Genomic DNA, 16,951 nt, shown 5'->3' on the forward strand with positions numbered 1-16,951 from the left:
ATTAGAATATCAATCAATTTCGATAACCTATTATCTAAAAACTCATTTTTACTCTCTTCTTAGGATTAAAAAAGAACAATTAAAACTCACTATTCTCTTTTTTCTCTCGCGACTTTTTTTTCTAATGCACTGCAAGAAAAACACCCATTCAGGTACACTTAAAAAGTGTAGCCAAAAGTGAAAAAAAATGATGTCTTAGGCTAAAGCTACCCTTTAGTGGGGATGCCTATTCAGCTGTTGCCTATTCTCAAAAGCCACGCTTTTGGCGTTTGGGAATAGGGTGCGCTTTTCAAGTGATGCTATCTGGAATCAAAAGCTACGCTTTTCAACTTCCATTTTTATCAGAATAGGCTACGCTTTTCAACACCACTGCATCACCTATAAAGCGTAGCCACATTATATATCATAACTACTCTATATAAGTGTAACCTTAGGTCCCTTATTATTTTTAGGTCCCTCTCTCTCTATCTATATATATATATATATATATATATATATATATATATATATATATATATATATATTCTAATAATCTTTTTTTTAAAACCTAATATTTAGTGGAATGATTACATATATAATCCTATATTTTTAATTAAATTAGTCAAAAAATATAAAATAAAAATAAATACATAATAATACCAAATAATATTCTTTAAATAATAAAAATTATCCTTAAACAAAATATATTTATAATGAACTAAAAATATTGGAATGATCATAATTGAATATTCATACATCTCACACTAAAAATTAAGCATGTCCATATCAAAATATACATTATACCACTTAGAATTTACTACTAATAAACTAAGAAAAACAAAAATATTATATTCTACATAACTATCTTCTAATAAAAGTCATTAATCTTCTGATAGCAGAGACGTCAAATAGAGCACCTAGCATGACCGAGTTGAACATATATTGAAGCAAATTCTTGGCTTTTCCCATTAACTGCAACTGATTCCAGCATCCCCTATTCGTAAAGGCCCGTTCTCGTTTCTTTGCCTCGGAAAGCTGAGAAGCCATTGCCACAACTGATATTCAACAGTTATAACAAGTCTATAATCAGAAGTTATTTTACCAAATTTATCCCACAAAGAAAAACAGTTTTAAGTTCAGATAAGAGAAACAATGTTGAGCCTATTACTACATGCTAAAACAAGTAAAAGGTGGTAACCTGTATAACTCTAGAAGGAGAGGGGAGAGTGAAGATTGGATACGATGCATTTTAATAAGCAAAAAATTTTAAACAAAACTCATGGAGCGAAGTCATTGTTTATATGACAATTTTTATTTAGAAATTATGCAAGTAGATAACTAGTTTATAGTCTAAGTTCAACTAAACCAATATTAACAATCATCACCAACATGTATATCCGCAGAGTCCACTAAAATATACTACAAAAATGCATCTTTTCTAAGTCAATATGGTTGCAATAAAGCGGCATCTCTGCCATTAATTAAATATAAATGATCTATTTAGATAAACAACTTAAATAGGTGCTCATTGACATCAACTTTCAAGTAAGTTCTAGCTGTCTAAAGGAAGCTGAACAGCACTAAGATAAACACTTCAAGAAGCAATAGACACCAATATTTTTTAATAACAATTAGTGAGGGTTATTAGGTTAATTTTTTGTAAAATTTATTGTTGTTATTAGTACAGAAACTGTTAAATGCTAACAGCCTAACACATAGGCCTAAAATTGCACATGCTACAAGTCATACCGCTAATATGCAATAACCAATGTAAATTGTAAAAGGAATGGATATATAGTAACATTTTTGTAAGGTCTAGTGCTGTGTGCCATTACGCAGTGCATTAGCAGAGAACAAAAGGATATTGAAAGAAAATAAATCATATATGCAATTGGAAACTGAACCTGGTACCTGATCAATTAAATGAACGAGCAACTCCTCCGCAAGTTCATGATCACCAGATTGTGAGGCTGTCTCCATGGCATCCATATAGAGGTTATCCTTCTTTGACAAGGTAATAGACTGCTTCCACCTACCTACCTTTTTGTGGATAATCAGCTATTACTTTTGTGTTTCAATCTATAATAAAATATTGAATATAAATTGATAGGCAAATAAGATATCTTGCCTTTGAAGCTTATCACTTCACTAGGATGACAAATGACAATCAATTCCAGTGAAGACTGTCATCAAGGCACCAGTAATTCTTATTAGGATGCAGCAAATTCCAAAAGGGCAAGCAAGGCACATGTATAAACCTCTCACCTGTAGTTAACAGGAATAAAGATATAATCCTTCTCAAAAAGGTTCAGTTTTCTTGTCCATTTGTAAACGCGTTGAAATGCTGCTTTACCGTCACAAGCACTTGATGGATCTCTGTCTAAATCAGCAAGCTTCTGAAAGTAGAAGCTATTGAAAAAGTATATTATTGAAGTTGCAAAAATTACAACACTGGCATACATATTGCTCACTCTTACAAAGATTTGCCCTCCTTCCTTCCCTGGGTAATTGATGAGATACAGAGATAACACATATGCATGTACAAATGCCAGAGAAAGGGGGAGAAAACCAATTTCTGAATAATACAAGTAGTACATACTCATTAAAATTATAGCAATATTATAACTTCTATTATCATGCTTAATATAAAAGTCAATGATAGTATCATTAATGAATGTCTCTGGCTATAAAAGCTCGACATCTCTCTTACTAATAGAAATAGCATTAGGTTCCCCCTTTGGAAAAATAACTTCATCAAAAGCCTTTTCAAAACTGCAGTACGTGATATTACAGTAAAAGTCAAGTCATTCCTCTTAAAAATCATCATCTTGCACTGATAACAATAGCCATTGTCGAAAAAAGCAAACAAAATAAATTTAAGTCAAGATTTTAAATCTCAGACCAAGCTTCATGCAGTGATCTGCTAAATCAAGCTTAGAATTCAACCTAAACGTGGTTAACAATTAATGCATGCTCCATAATGTGCACTAAGAGAAAAATATCATCGAAGCAAGCAATTCTATCAACGCAAGCAACATTGATATCCAATTCCAGTGCAATCTCTATTGGATTTATGTTCTGAATTAAAGTCATGTGAGCATATATAGAATTAAAGTGATTGATCATCACCGTAAACAAATCCCATAAGGTCACTATATACCTTCAAAACCTAATTTGCAGTGCCTAAACTTTTGTTCTGGGCTTGAAGAACAACAAAAAAGTATTGTCTCCATTGCACTTTTTAACCTACCCTAATGTCAATCTTTACCGCGACTGAGATTTTAAAACTTGAAAAATATGTCTATTGGCACTAAAAATAAATCAAAGCTCATAAAAAATACCAAAAAGAAATCATAAACACAAGAAACAAAAGAAGACATTAGAAACAAAATATAACCTGCATTACTTCTTACATCTTTAATCCAGGGATGTTCTTATCAAACAAATAAGTAACAAAACAAAACATTAGAAATCAATTTTCTCAAAATGGTTTCACACAAGAGTATAGTCAATACATAAACCACCGTATTACAAGTAATGTTTCACTATTCAACATATAATCAGGCAAAAAACAAGGGAAGAGGAAAAATGGAAGCTTACCAGAGACGAAGGGAGCCAGAGCAGAAAGCGGCAAGTAAGGTTGCGCTGGCAGAGATGATGAACGAAACTATTGCATCGGTGGAGAAGACGAACAAGTCCATAGAAGAAGATGACAAGATGCGACGCTCACGACGGAGAAGAGAGTAGACGACGCGACGCTAGCGGCGAAGAAGAGAGAAGATGCTGTGACGCTAATGGAGAATGGAGAAGACGACGTGAATGATGCCGCAAGGAGCGGATGAAGGAAGTGACGAACTGCGATGGCCGGGCAAAAATCAGATACACGAAAAATTCAAAACAATCAAAATAAAAACGCTAAAACTCAGAACAAACAAATTAGATGAATCAAAACCCCTAAAGAATTCATACGCACCATCTCAAAACCCCTAAACCCCTGAGGCATCTCCATTCTAGATGTAGAGATTCAGAGAGGATACAGAGTGAGACAAAGGTAACGATGGTGAGTAGCGTGAACACCCCGGGCGCGTTCTTGTGGAGGCAACGAACAGAGTGAAGCGCGATGGCGGAGGGAGAATCGTCCTGCTAACAACATCGCTGGTAGCGGCGCTACGGTCGGGGTACGCGGCGTACAGGGCATCAAAGATGAAGGTGAAGGGCGCCGGTGAGCGAAGATGAAGACGAAGGAGAAGGGCGCCGGTGAGTGGTGGTGAGCAAAGGTGAAGGGGTGAAAACAGCGAAGGTGGTGGTGAGGTTTCTGAAGATGAAGGGCGCGGGTTTAAATAAATTAGGAACACTTTTGAGACGCATCCAAAATAGAATAAATAAGTTACTTTTTAAAAAGCACTCTCTTTTAGTATAAAACGTGTACCTATAGATATTAACATATTGCTATGTTTTATAAATAATTTTTATAATATTTAAGGCACCTTTTAAATAAGGTCACAATTGTGTTTTTTTTCATATAAAAAAATAACAGAGAAAAAAATATAGTCTATTTTATAAATAGGTTACACTTTTTAAATGTAGTTTAAAAAAGTGTGATTGAATAAATATTTTTTTTATAATATCTCACACTCATCAATTTAAAATATTTCTAAGACGTGTAGAATGATGTTTAAAAAATTTTTCACCACAATTTTTAGTATTTTTAATCATTATTTAATTAATATAAATATTAAATTATTTTTAATAGATAAATTTTATTAATTTATATATATAAATTCTAAAATATATAGATATAAATTACATTAATTTATATATATAAATTTTAATAAATATAGATATAAATTATATATTTTTTATGTATAAATTTTTTATAAATATAAATATAAATTATTATTATTTAAATACTAATCAAAAATAATAATATTTACTTATAACATTACTCATAATAATTTTAGATAAGATTACGTACCAGAAGACGAAATATTTCAATCAAAGAACTTGTTACTTATTTTTTAAGACACGAGCGAGAAGACAATTATATATAATAGTAATTATAAAAAAAAGATTTAATATAAAATTAGAAGTGTAAATTAAACGTGTAAAATATTAAATTGCAACAATCATTAAATTGTCTGATTTAGTAGAGATATTGTAGAATTATCGATGGATTTAAAATCATAACATCAAAGATTTTAAAAATTAGATTAGAATTCTAGCTACTGTAAACACAATACATGTATAAAATATAATCTTTTTTTTAGATCAATTCTAATAATACTTTGATATTTATTGATATTACAGTACAAATTAACTATTTTTTATTATATAAAATATTTTACATATTTTTTATATTAATAAATAATAGTACATATTATTTATCTAATCTTATTTAACGAGCTCAGCTATGTCAACAATTGAATGCGTCTAAATGTATTTAGATAATTACGTTTAAAAAATATTATTATAAAATAAATTAGATTTTTTAATAATAAAAAGATTAATATAATTTGAATAATTTTTGAGTAAATATTTTTTAGAAATCTATTTGAGAATTTATTATTAATAAATTGATGTATATTTAATAAGGTTGAGTCTTTAATATCTAATCAATGAAATTTTGTTGGAAAAAAAAAGACTTTTTTATTTGTTTTTCTTTAAGAAAAGATTACATTTATATATTGGAGTAAAAACTTATTCTTTATTTCTTTAAATACTTACTTCCATAGAATGTATGGAAAGGAATGACGCCTTATGTAATCATAAAGATTCTTATTAGTTTCTTTTGCCATGTTTTCAATAAATTAAAGAAATTCAAATGTTTCATTGTAAGGAAAAAAGAAAGCTGTGTTATTAGTTAGTTGTTCCAAAAGATAAATATGAAAGTTAAGATACAAACTTTGCATATTAGATAATTGAAATACTTTAGTATATATTGAATCATGGCCTAAGAAAAGTATCAAAAGAAAAATTTCCTTTGGCAACTACAACACTGTGTCAGAATATATATTATATTATCAATCGGAAACCAAACCCAAAAAAAAAAAATCAATTACCAATTTCACTTGATAAATAATATTTGAAAAGGTGTTGGATATTTATTAGATTTGTTATTATGTATCTTTTATGGTTTATAGATAAAAAATTAAAAATACTCTTATCTTTTTTAGATCAACTATATATAATTATAAATTAAATAGTTATGACTGTTTTTATCCATTGTATATATTGAAAAGTATGGAATAAATCATATAATAAGGTGTGTATATAGCATAGCCACAAGTTAATATATAATTTTATACATTTACATACACTATAATATATTATTACATAACATTATTTAGTTATAAAGCAAGCAAAAGGGGGACAGAACACTTGTGAAGATGTTGTTGTGATTTTGAAACTTGGCCAACCCAAGATGTGTGGAAATTTCCTCTGATGTAATAGTTTCAACACTGTTGACCACAAGAAAAGAAAGATATATATAAAAGGGGGATTAACCTAAGAACATCATGTGTATAGAGATGATGAAAGGGGACCAGGCAGTGGCGGAACTTGAAACAAAATTTTGGGGCCTGATAGAAGATAATTGTCAAGATGTTTTTATATGAATCTCATTTAAGATAAGCTCGTCTAACCTCATCTCTCTGATTTGGGTAATATTGCCAAATTTGAAGTCATTTTTCAGGGTATCATTCTAAAGAATTAAGGTCAAACTCATCAGATGTAACTTTTTAAACTTTTGAAGGTTGTATCTTACTTTCTTCGTGATTCATTAAAGTAGAAGAACTATCTACAAATGTTGATATTATAAAAGTTATATATTTTCCTTCTTGAATATTAGCCTTCCACTTAAAAAATGCATCATCAACTCTTTGATTTTTTATGACTATTTAATATAAAAATTTGAATATATATCCAGTAAAATATGTAAAAAAGAAATTAGAAGGACAAATATTAAAATTTATAATATTTATTGAATTTTTTTATCAATTTATACACATACAATAATATCAATACTTATTGAATATTCTAATCTTTTTTATCATATAAAACATTAAATTAAATAAACGGTAAAATATAAAATAATATTAAATTACATAAATAAAAATACCTAATTTTTTATATTTGAATTCAAAAGGTAAAGGGAGTGTTGCTTATTGAATAGAGAGCTGCGAAATGCGAATACACTCAATTCAGTCCAAATCTAATATGTTTTGAATGTTTAAAACTAAAAATTATTGTGCAATAAAAGCAAGAGATGAAGATTAAACTTTGATATTTTAAGTCATAATAAAATATTTGAGCCAACTGAACTATTTTTTATTTTTTAAAAAAGTATTACTAATTTTTTTAATAAAAATTTGGGGGGCCATAGCCACCCCTTGTCTGAACTAAGCTCCGCCACTGGGACCAAGTGAATAGGGTTTGGACAAATTAAAGATTACTCCAAAGAACAAATTAAAATACAAGTAAAGGGACATTAAAAAAAAAGGAATAAACATCAAAGAAGACAAATATTGACCATTGGACATTGGTGTGGCCAAGAAGAGCATGATGGGTATTTGGGTAGGAAGGGCATAACCCTTGTGAAAATGAAAGTGGCTTAAATGGATGCACCATAATACAAGAAGCATATGATGAACAAAGTGATAACATTTGATGTTTGATTTATTAGTTTATGCTTTGCCTTGTAATGCCAAGACACAAATGGGCCAACTGTGTTATGTCATATTACAAGGCCAAGTTTTTACTTGACTCATTCAATAATGTCAAGAATTGTTTATCAAGTAATTTTTTGGGTAAAAAACCCAAATGAGCCAAGGAGAGCTCAAAATTATTCAAATCAGCCAAATCAAAAATCAATACATGAATCAACCAGGACGAATTATTATATAATTCGAATCAATATGATTCGAATTATACTTACATGTAATTCGAATTGATATGATTCGAATTACTAGGCAACAAACTAAAGTAATTCGAATTGACTTAATTCGAATTACTAGGAAGGACACATAATTAAGTAATTCGAAACAACTTGTTTCGAATTACACTTAACTAATTCGAATTTAGTTAATTCGAATTACTAGGTTAGCTTGTGATACTACATAATTCGAAACATATAGATTCGAATTATATATATATAGTGCGAGCCAAGGCTGTATATATATGCTGTGAACTCATGATGCTCTCAACAAAGAGGGGAGATGGCTAGTGAGGAGAGTTTCCTAGTTCTGGTACATTACAGAGGGTCCATTAAGAGAAAAACTCGGTCTGGCGTGAAGTTCACTGATAAGGATCCCCTATGTATTATCGTGACGCCAACAACCACCTACGATGCTCTTGTTAGCTCTGTGCTAGAGAAGCTTGGTCTTGAAGGAGTTAAAAGGGTCAAGAAGTTTTTCTACCGCATTCCAACAGCGGTACTCCATGACACTGTGAAGTTTGATTGTTTCACAATCGGTAGTGACGAGGACTTGCAGGTTATGTTTCTTTCTCGTAGGCAGTTTCCCGAGGTAAGGACACCAGAGCTGTTGGCAAAGTTGGTTGATGTGGTATCTAGCTCGGGTGTTTCGAACCGGAATGCCAATACTATAGCCGCGGTTGCCGGCTCGAGCTCGAGACCTGCTGTTGCTTCATCCTCTGCTCCTGTGTATGAGCCACCGATGCAGCCTGTTGCGTCCCCTTCGTTTGCCGTTGATCTGAGCGGCAATGTTGGAGACGAGGTTCGGTATGGGGAACATATTCCCACCGAGGTACATTGTCCCACACCGGTTGGTGTTGGTGATGGTTTGTTTGATGATCCAGATGACGATGACGTTGAGCCGGATATGATCGCTGATGAAAGCGGCGATGATGTTGGAACTACTGTTCCGAGAAGGGCTACGGGTGGATCTAGTTCTGGCACACAGTAGTATCCACCCCATTTTTCCTCGTTGGACCTGGATGCCATGCGGCAGGACGAAAACGCTCTGCAGCCCGCAGGATTTGGCGCTAGAGATACCGAGGGGTCTGCCGGTATGAACGAGTTCCAGGTTGGCCAACAATTTCAGGATAAAGATGAGGCGCTGTTGAGTGTGAAGACGTACAGTATCCGCCGAGGGGTCCAGTACAAGGTCGTTGAGTCTGACTACCGCAGGTATGTGGGAAAGTGTTCTGAGTTTGGGAATGGGTGCACATGGCTAATTCGGTTGAGTCTCCGACAGCGGAAGGGTATCTGGGAAGTGAATCGATACAACGGACCGCATACATGTCTTGCCAGCTCCATCTCCAGCGACCATAGGAGTCTGGACTACCATGTCATATCCACCTTCATTATGCCGATGGTTAGGGCTGATGCAGCTGTGAACATCAAGGTGCTTCAAAATGCCACGGCCGCACACTTTGGGTTCAGGCCTACGTATAGGAGGGTATGGATGGCGAAGCAGAAGGCCGTTGCCGTCATATATGGGGACTGGGACGAGTCGTACAATGAGCTCCCTAGGTGGGTTTTAGGAGTTCAGCTGACGATGCCTGGCACTGTAGCCGTCCTCAGGACTTGCCCTGTTCGAGTTGGGGGACAGGTTGACGAGTCTCAGGTTTATTTTCATAGGCTGTTCTGGACTTTCCCCCCTTGTATCCAGGCATTCCGTCATTGCAAGCCTTTGGTGAGTATTGATGGCACCCATCTATATGGGAAGTATGGGGGAATACTGCTAGTCGCCATTGCACAGGACGGAAACTCGAACATCCTCCCCGTGGCATTTGCACTAGTTGAGGGTGAGAATGCTGAGTCATGGTCTTTCTTTCTTTCCCACCTCCGTGAGCACGTGACACCTCAGCCGGGTTTGTTAGTTATTTCGGATAGGCATAACGGCATCAAGGCATCCCTCGAGGCTCCGGATGGGGGATGGCTACCCCCTGCTGCGTACCGGGCGTTCTGCATTCGACACGTTGCAGCGAATTTTGCCTTGACGTTCAAGGAAAAAGATGCCCAGAGGCTTCTTGTTAACGCCGCATATGCCAAGACCGAGGTGGAGTTCGACTACTGGTTTGACATTCTGTGCTCTGAGAATCCGGCAATGTGTGACTGGGCGAACCGAATCGAGTATTCGTTGTGGACACAGTACTGTGATGAGGGTCGGAGATTCGGGCACATGACGACCAATATTTCGGAATGTGTCAACTCAATCCTGAAGGGGGTTAGAAACCTCCCTGTTTGCTCGCTGGTGAAGGCCACATACGGAAGGCTAGTTGAGCTATTTGTCCGTAAGGGTAGGGAGGCCGAGGCTCAGATGGGTACTGGACAACAATTCAGTCAATACCTAGTAAAGTGTATCGAGGCCAACCTGAGGACAGTCAGGCACTTCACGGTGACTGTTTACGACAGGGATAACTCGGAGTACACCATTGTTGAGACGACTCCGACAGGTTCATTCTCTCTTGGTACGTACAGGGTCTCATTAGGGTCTAAGACTTGTGATTGTGGATACTTTCAAGCACTTCATTTTCCCTGTCCGCACGCACTGGCATGCTGTGCTTATTCACGGCTTACATGGCAGCCTTACGTCCACGAGGTATATCGCCTTAGTTCCGTTTTCGGTGTATATCAGATGGGATTTACACCTCCCATTCCAGAGGGTTTCTGGCCACCTTATGTCGGGCCTACCGTTATACCGGATCCGAGTATGAGGCGTGCGAGGGAGGGTCGTCCTAGATCCACAAGAATTCGCACCAACATGGATGAAGCAGATCCAAACCGGCCAAAGAGATGTGGCCTCTGCAGGCAGCCAGGTCACACCAGGCGTAGTTGTCCACAAGCCGCAGGCCCCAGCGGGACTGCTGGAAATCAGTAGGAGATTTGCTATGTCTGTGTTTGTTTGTTAATGTATTAGCACTTGTCTTCTAATTGTTTTTATTTGTTAATGTATTAGCACTTGTCTGGAACTAAGTTGTTTCCTATGTGTAATGAAACTTGTTATTCGTACCAAATATTTCTGTTGAATGTCTTTTAAATGATTGAAATTTATATCTAAAACAAACAACATTATATCATGGGATGACTGATAACGAATAACATAACATCAAACTATAAATCATAACATAAAAGTAGAATACATCAAAGTAAATGACATAACAAAACATCAAAGTACATAACATAATATCAAATAACATAATAACAAAGTACATACCATAACAATGATAACCAACCAACAAGGTACACAATATAAATATAACAACATGACATACACCACTATCCATGAATCATCTAAATAGGTGCGACCCAGTGCCGCAACGGCGTGGCACCCGTGTCCGGTAACCCCTACGTATAAGTGGCTCCTCATCCTCAATCGACTCGTCGCTGTCATCCGGAACTGGCTGTATCGGGGTCATAGGCGCAACATGCACGGGTTTGGATGACGACGGGCTGGCAACTGAGTGTGATCCAATACTCTGGGCCGATGCTGGGGTCCCACCCATGGCAAAAGGATGCGCAGGAGCTACCGTGGCAGGCTCATTCAGATCTACATCCAGGGGTACCTGTGTCCCTGTCGTCTGAACCCGTCCGGCTGCAGCCTCATCCTCCTGCATGATGGTCCGGATATCATCAAGGAAATGCGGTCCACCGAACTCGGCCACAATGTCATCACTAGCAAGTAAGTCTCCAAACATCGAGCCAGGACTCACCCATGGAGTACTATCCTGAAGGGTATGATCATCACCGGGAACACCTACGAAATAATCTCCAAGACCTCCACCACCAAGCCCAGCATCAGTGTGACTCGTGGGATCTCCCATACCAGATCCATGGGACCCACCATCATGCCCGCCTTGATGGACCCTATCAACCCCCGCAACATCACCTCCCCCAGGCATATGGGCACCCTGTCTAGCAGCACCCACTCTCCTCCTGCCTCCACGACCATGAACTCTCCCCACACCCCTCATCAAGACGCATCCCCTGTTGCCGCCTAACGCTGGATATGCAACGACGAGGCTGGCCAGTACATAAACCGCATAATTAGAACAGATGCACAAACCACTAACATAAGCGATATATTTTATAAGGAACCAGAAAATAAATCATGATGGGTAAAATATATATGAAACAAACGACCGACATTTCATACACAAACCGCTCACTCAAACCACGTGCCAATACCATTAACAAAAACATATGCATTTTCACATTTATCATAAACCACTACCGTTAACCGCTAAACCATCACTGAATCCACTATCCAAAACCGTTAACAAAAACCGAGTACAAAAATCGCTAACAAAAACCACTGGCCTAAACCGCTTGCTTAAACCGCTAACAATAAAATAAACCGCTAAAAAAACCATTAACAAAAACCACTGTCCTACACCACCAAAATAAACCACGACCCCAAACCGCTAACCATCACTAAAACCACTATCCAAAACCATTAACACAAACCGCTTACAAAAAACAATTTCAAATACCACTAAAAAAAACTACTGGCCTAAACCACTTGCATACACACCTAACACTTAAATAAACCGCTATAAAAAACCATTAACGAAAACCACTAGCCTACACCACTTTCCTAAACCACTATCCTAAACCACTAACAGTAACATAAACCATTATAAAAAACCATTAACAAATACCGTTATCATAAACCGCTTTCATAAACCACTAACCTCGTCGTTGATCACACCGGCGATATGAGCTACTCCATCCAAACGATAAAGCCTTCCCGGATCGTCCCCCATCGATAGAAACAGCCGCTCTGGTCGCACTCGTACTGAACGTTGGTCTTCTTCTCTGGGATTTGGTGGGGTTGGAGAATGAGAAAGTGATTCGAATGAACTTGGCTCGAACTCCTTTTATAGCCGAATCCCTTGTAATTCGAATCAAGTTGATTCGAATTACTATGCAACTCAATTTTCACCTAATTCGAATCAACTAGATTCGAACCTCTCTATTGTCCACTTCTCCTAGTAATTCGAATTAAGTAAATTCGAATTATGTTGATATAATTCGAAACGAGTTGTTTCGAACTTCATTAGTTTGCTGCCTTCCTAGTAATTCGAATCATATCAATTCGAATTACATGTAAGTATAATTCGAATCATATTGATTCGAATTATATAATAATTCGTCCTGGTTGATTCATGTATTGATTTTTGATTTGATTGATTTGGGTAATTTCCAACTCTCCCTGGCTTATTTTGGTTTTTTACCCTAATTTTTTTTTGGGTAACTATATCAAGTAATATATTATATTTAGGAGTAAATGTTTTTTTCAGTTCTGATTATTTGTTTAAAAGACAAAATATTCCTACATAACTAAAAAAATTTAATTAATCTCTATTTAAGTAATTAGTCTAAATGGTCATTGATATATCAGTAAGTCATAATTTATAAAAGTCACTTAAATTAAATACTTGATTAGAGAAAAATCAATTAAAAATTTTTAAATTGTGAAGGGACTTTTTGTCCTTTAGGTAAATAGTCAGAGATTAAAATAAATATTTATTTAATATTTATTTTTGGCTTATTAATTATTTATTAGTCTTTATAATTTTATTAAATTTTTAATTAAATTTTTTTTCTTTTAATTGGATTCTTATACTATTTTGAACTTTATGATTAGGTCCTTCTTATTGTAAAAAGTATTAACATTAATTGAATATTTTTTTGCAGATTGAAGGTATTCATACTTAAAAGCCTAATTAGATCTTTGACCACATGTATTTTGGGAGAAATATTTTGTTAATTTTAACAATTTTAATATGAAAATGACTTAATTATAAAATTGAAAGTAATATAAAAACCTAATTTAAAAAAAATTATAAAACTTTAATTAAAAATTTAGTAAAATTATAAAAACCAATAAAATAATTAATTTTTTTTTTTTTGGTAATGGTAATTTGCTTGCTTACTCTAATATTTTCTTAGAATTTAGAGATAAACACAAATTATTTTTAACACTCTGTTTTAAAGGATAAACTTGAATATCTAGAACATAAATGTTGTTAGACTGAATATTTAGAAATAATTTAATAATAATTAATATAAATTCTATCGTTACTTTAACAACACATCTCATTTTGATCATTTTTCTGTGCCAAAGTCTATTTCTTCTTCATGTACTACTCTATGTTATCCAACTTCTTCTCTTAAACCTCAACCTAGTTTAGTGAATAATCAAAGTAATCCGTTTCATACTTTTTCTACCAGTTTAAATAGTAATACTGCATCTACTTGTAATGCTTCTGCTTTCAATTATAATTCTGTATCACACATTGAATTGTGGCATAAAAGATTAGGTTATTGTGCAATAAAAATTATTATTACTGTTCTTAAACATTGCTCTTTGTCTATACCTTCTAATCCTCACCTTGATAATATGTGTGAAACCTGTTCTCTTGCCAAAATATATCGTTTATATTTTTCTAGCATTGAAACTACATACAAATCACCATTTGAACTGGTGTTTGCAGATATTTAAAGTCCTGCCCCTGTTACATTTAGAAATGGCTATAAGTATTACATTTGTTTTGTTGATGCTTATTCTAAATTTATTAGTATTTTTATGCTAAGCAAGAGATCTCAAGAAGTTACAACCCTACAACATTATAAATTGCTTATGGAAAAATAACTTTGTTGCAAGCTGAAATCCATCCAAACTGATATGGGGCAAAATTTCTTTCGAATTCTTTTAACACTTTTCTAGTTGCAAAAGGCATAGTTCATCGCAAATCCTGCCCCTACAGTCAACATCAACAATGTTCGGTTGAGAGAAAGCACCGTCACATTACTAAGATGGGGCTTTCTCTGCTGGCAATAGCGCCTCTCCCATTGCAATTTTGGGAGGATACTTTTACAAGTTCAATTTACATTATTAATAGACTCCCAACTATAAGCTTGGAAAATATATGTCCTTATGAAGTGTTATTTCAACATAAACCAGATTATACTTTCTTTAAGATCTTTGGATGTGCTTGTTATCCATTTTTACGACCTTATAATAAAACCAAGTTTGAATATAAATTTGAACTCTGTCTCTGTTTTGGATATGATTCTAAGTTCAAAGACTATAAATGCTTAACAAGAAATGAAAAAATGCATATGGCCAAATATGTTAAATTTGATGAAAGGCAGTGTTCATATTAAAAAACATTTTCGACTAATCATTCTATAGATACTCAGCATACACTAACTACATCTCAGATTGCAGCTTTTATATTTAAGCTTTTCTACACCTCTGTTCCATCAAACTCTCATTAATCACAGGCTTAAACTCCTGGCCCAACAAATATTGATACAGTAACTACATTAGAAGCGTACCTTCCATTCTTTGCTCCTCCTCACATTTCAGAATGTTCAACTCATACTGAGTCTCCAGATAATGGTTCTGATCACTCAATCAGTTCATCAAATTCAGCAGACAAGAGCTTTTAGTCTCGTTCTCAGGCATCACTAGGTTCTATAATTCTGATAGGGGTATTGAGATTCAATTACCGCTACTTCACCTCCTCTTTTACCCAAAAACACTCATCAAATGATAACTAGATTCAAATGATAACTAGATCTAAAGCTAAAAATAGCTCTTCTACTACCTTAATTGCATCTACAACCACAGATATTAATCTTACTAATGATATTCCTAAAAATGTTAAACAGGCCTTACAGTCACCACATTGGAAAGTTGATATGGATTCAAAATACGAAGTCCTTCTAAAATGTGAAACTTGGGATTTAAGTGAGGCTCCACCAAATGCTAATTTCTTAGATAATAAATAGGTTTTTGCAATTAAAAGAGACTCTCAGGGCAGAATTCTTAGATACAAAGCTAGGTTGGTGGCTTAGAAATTCCACCAAAATGAAAGAATAGATTATGATAAGATATTTAGTCCCTTTATTAGACCAATAACAGTCAGGATTATATTAACTTTAGCAGTGTCTTTAGGCTGGGATATTAGACAATTTGACTTTGACAATGCCTTTTTAAATGATAAATTAGATGAATAGGTTTATATGGTTCAACCTGAGGGCTATGTGACTACTAACCCTTCACTTGTTTGTGATCTGAACAGAGCTATTTGTGGGTTAAAACAGGCTCCTCGAGCTTGATTTAACACACTTTCAAATACTTTGACTCAGATTGGGTTTACCAATTCTAAATCTGATGTATCCTTGTTCATGAAAGTCACAAACACCTATGCTATATATCTCTTATTTTACATTGATGATATTATTGTCACAGATAATAATCCAAATAAAATCTCTCTATTAATCTGTGAACTCAAAGTAGTTTTTTCTCTAAAAGAGCTAGAAAGATTTAGTCATTTTCTAGGCTTGGAAGCTAACTATTTACCCAAGGGATAGTTGCCAGTTACTCAGTCCAAATATGCCACAAAGCTTTTGAAAAAGATAGGAATGGAACATTCAAACCCATTACCAACTCCGATGATGACAAGCATCAAATTATCAACCAATGATTCGGAAGCGTATCACAATTCGAGAGATAGAATATCGAGCACTTGTTGATGTGTTGCAATATTTGACCATGACCTGACCTGACATTTCCTTTGCAGTTAATCGGGTGTCTCAATTTATGCACAGTCCAACAATACAACATTGGAAAAATGTCAAGCGTATACTTAGATACGTCAAAGGTACAGTAAACTATGGTATTTTATTTTCAAAATCTACTGACTTTCGTATCCTTTCATTTACAGATGCTGATTGTGGTGGAGATTTGGACGATCACAAGTCAATTACTGGATACTGTATTTATTTTGTTTGTAATCTAATCTCGTAGAAAAGTGTGAAGCAAACCAAGGTGAGTTGTAGCAGCACAGAGGCAAAATATCAAGCGGTTGCGGCAGCACAAGCAAAGATCATGTCCATCCAAAAGCTTGTGAGAGAGCTCAAGATACCTCACCCAGTAGCTCCTACCATATATTGTAACAATCAAAGCACTTGTTTACTGTGAGTCAATCCGGTCCT

General features: G+C 34.8%; 2 protein-coding genes and 1 long non-coding RNA gene across 5 annotated transcripts; 2 read left to right on the plus strand and 1 right to left on the minus strand.

Moving 5' to 3' along the window:
* Nucleotides 1–666: 666 nt before the first annotated feature.
* Nucleotides 667–4,388, minus strand: LOC130973154 (uncharacterized). 3 transcript variants are annotated; one of them, XR_009084032.1, is made up of 5 exons: nt 3,953–4,383; nt 3,580–3,834; nt 2,245–2,388; nt 1,891–2,162; nt 667–1,034 (listed from the first exon to the last, which is right to left on the minus strand). It is a non-coding gene; the product is annotated as an uncharacterized LOC130973154 (long non-coding RNA). The 3 variants fall into 3 exon arrangements; XR_009084033.1 differs by having other exon boundaries at nt 1,891–2,479; nt 3,953–4,388; XR_009084031.1 differs by having other exon boundaries at nt 1,891–2,388; nt 3,953–4,384.
* Nucleotides 4,389–8,192: 3,804 nt separating this feature from the next.
* LOC130975677 (uncharacterized) lies at nt 8,193–8,900 on the plus strand. The gene has a single exon (XM_057900432.1). It carries the CDS (start codon nt 8,193–8,195, stop codon nt 8,898–8,900), a length of 708 nt encoding a protein of 235 aa, XP_057756415.1.
* A 36-nt stretch (nt 8,901–8,936) lies between these two features.
* Nucleotides 8,937–10,820, plus strand: LOC130975678 (uncharacterized). Its single transcript, XM_057900433.1, has one exon. The coding sequence runs from the start codon at nt 8,937–8,939 to the stop codon at nt 10,818–10,820; it is 1,884 nt and encodes a 627-aa protein (XP_057756416.1).
* The last annotated feature ends 6,131 nt before the right edge of the window (nt 10,821–16,951 follow it).

Source organism: Arachis stenosperma, chromosome 4, assembly GCF_014773155.1.
Source record: "Arachis stenosperma cultivar V10309 chromosome 4, arast.V10309.gnm1.PFL2, whole genome shotgun sequence".
Taxonomy (NCBI): domain Eukaryota; kingdom Viridiplantae; phylum Streptophyta; class Magnoliopsida; order Fabales; family Fabaceae; genus Arachis; species Arachis stenosperma.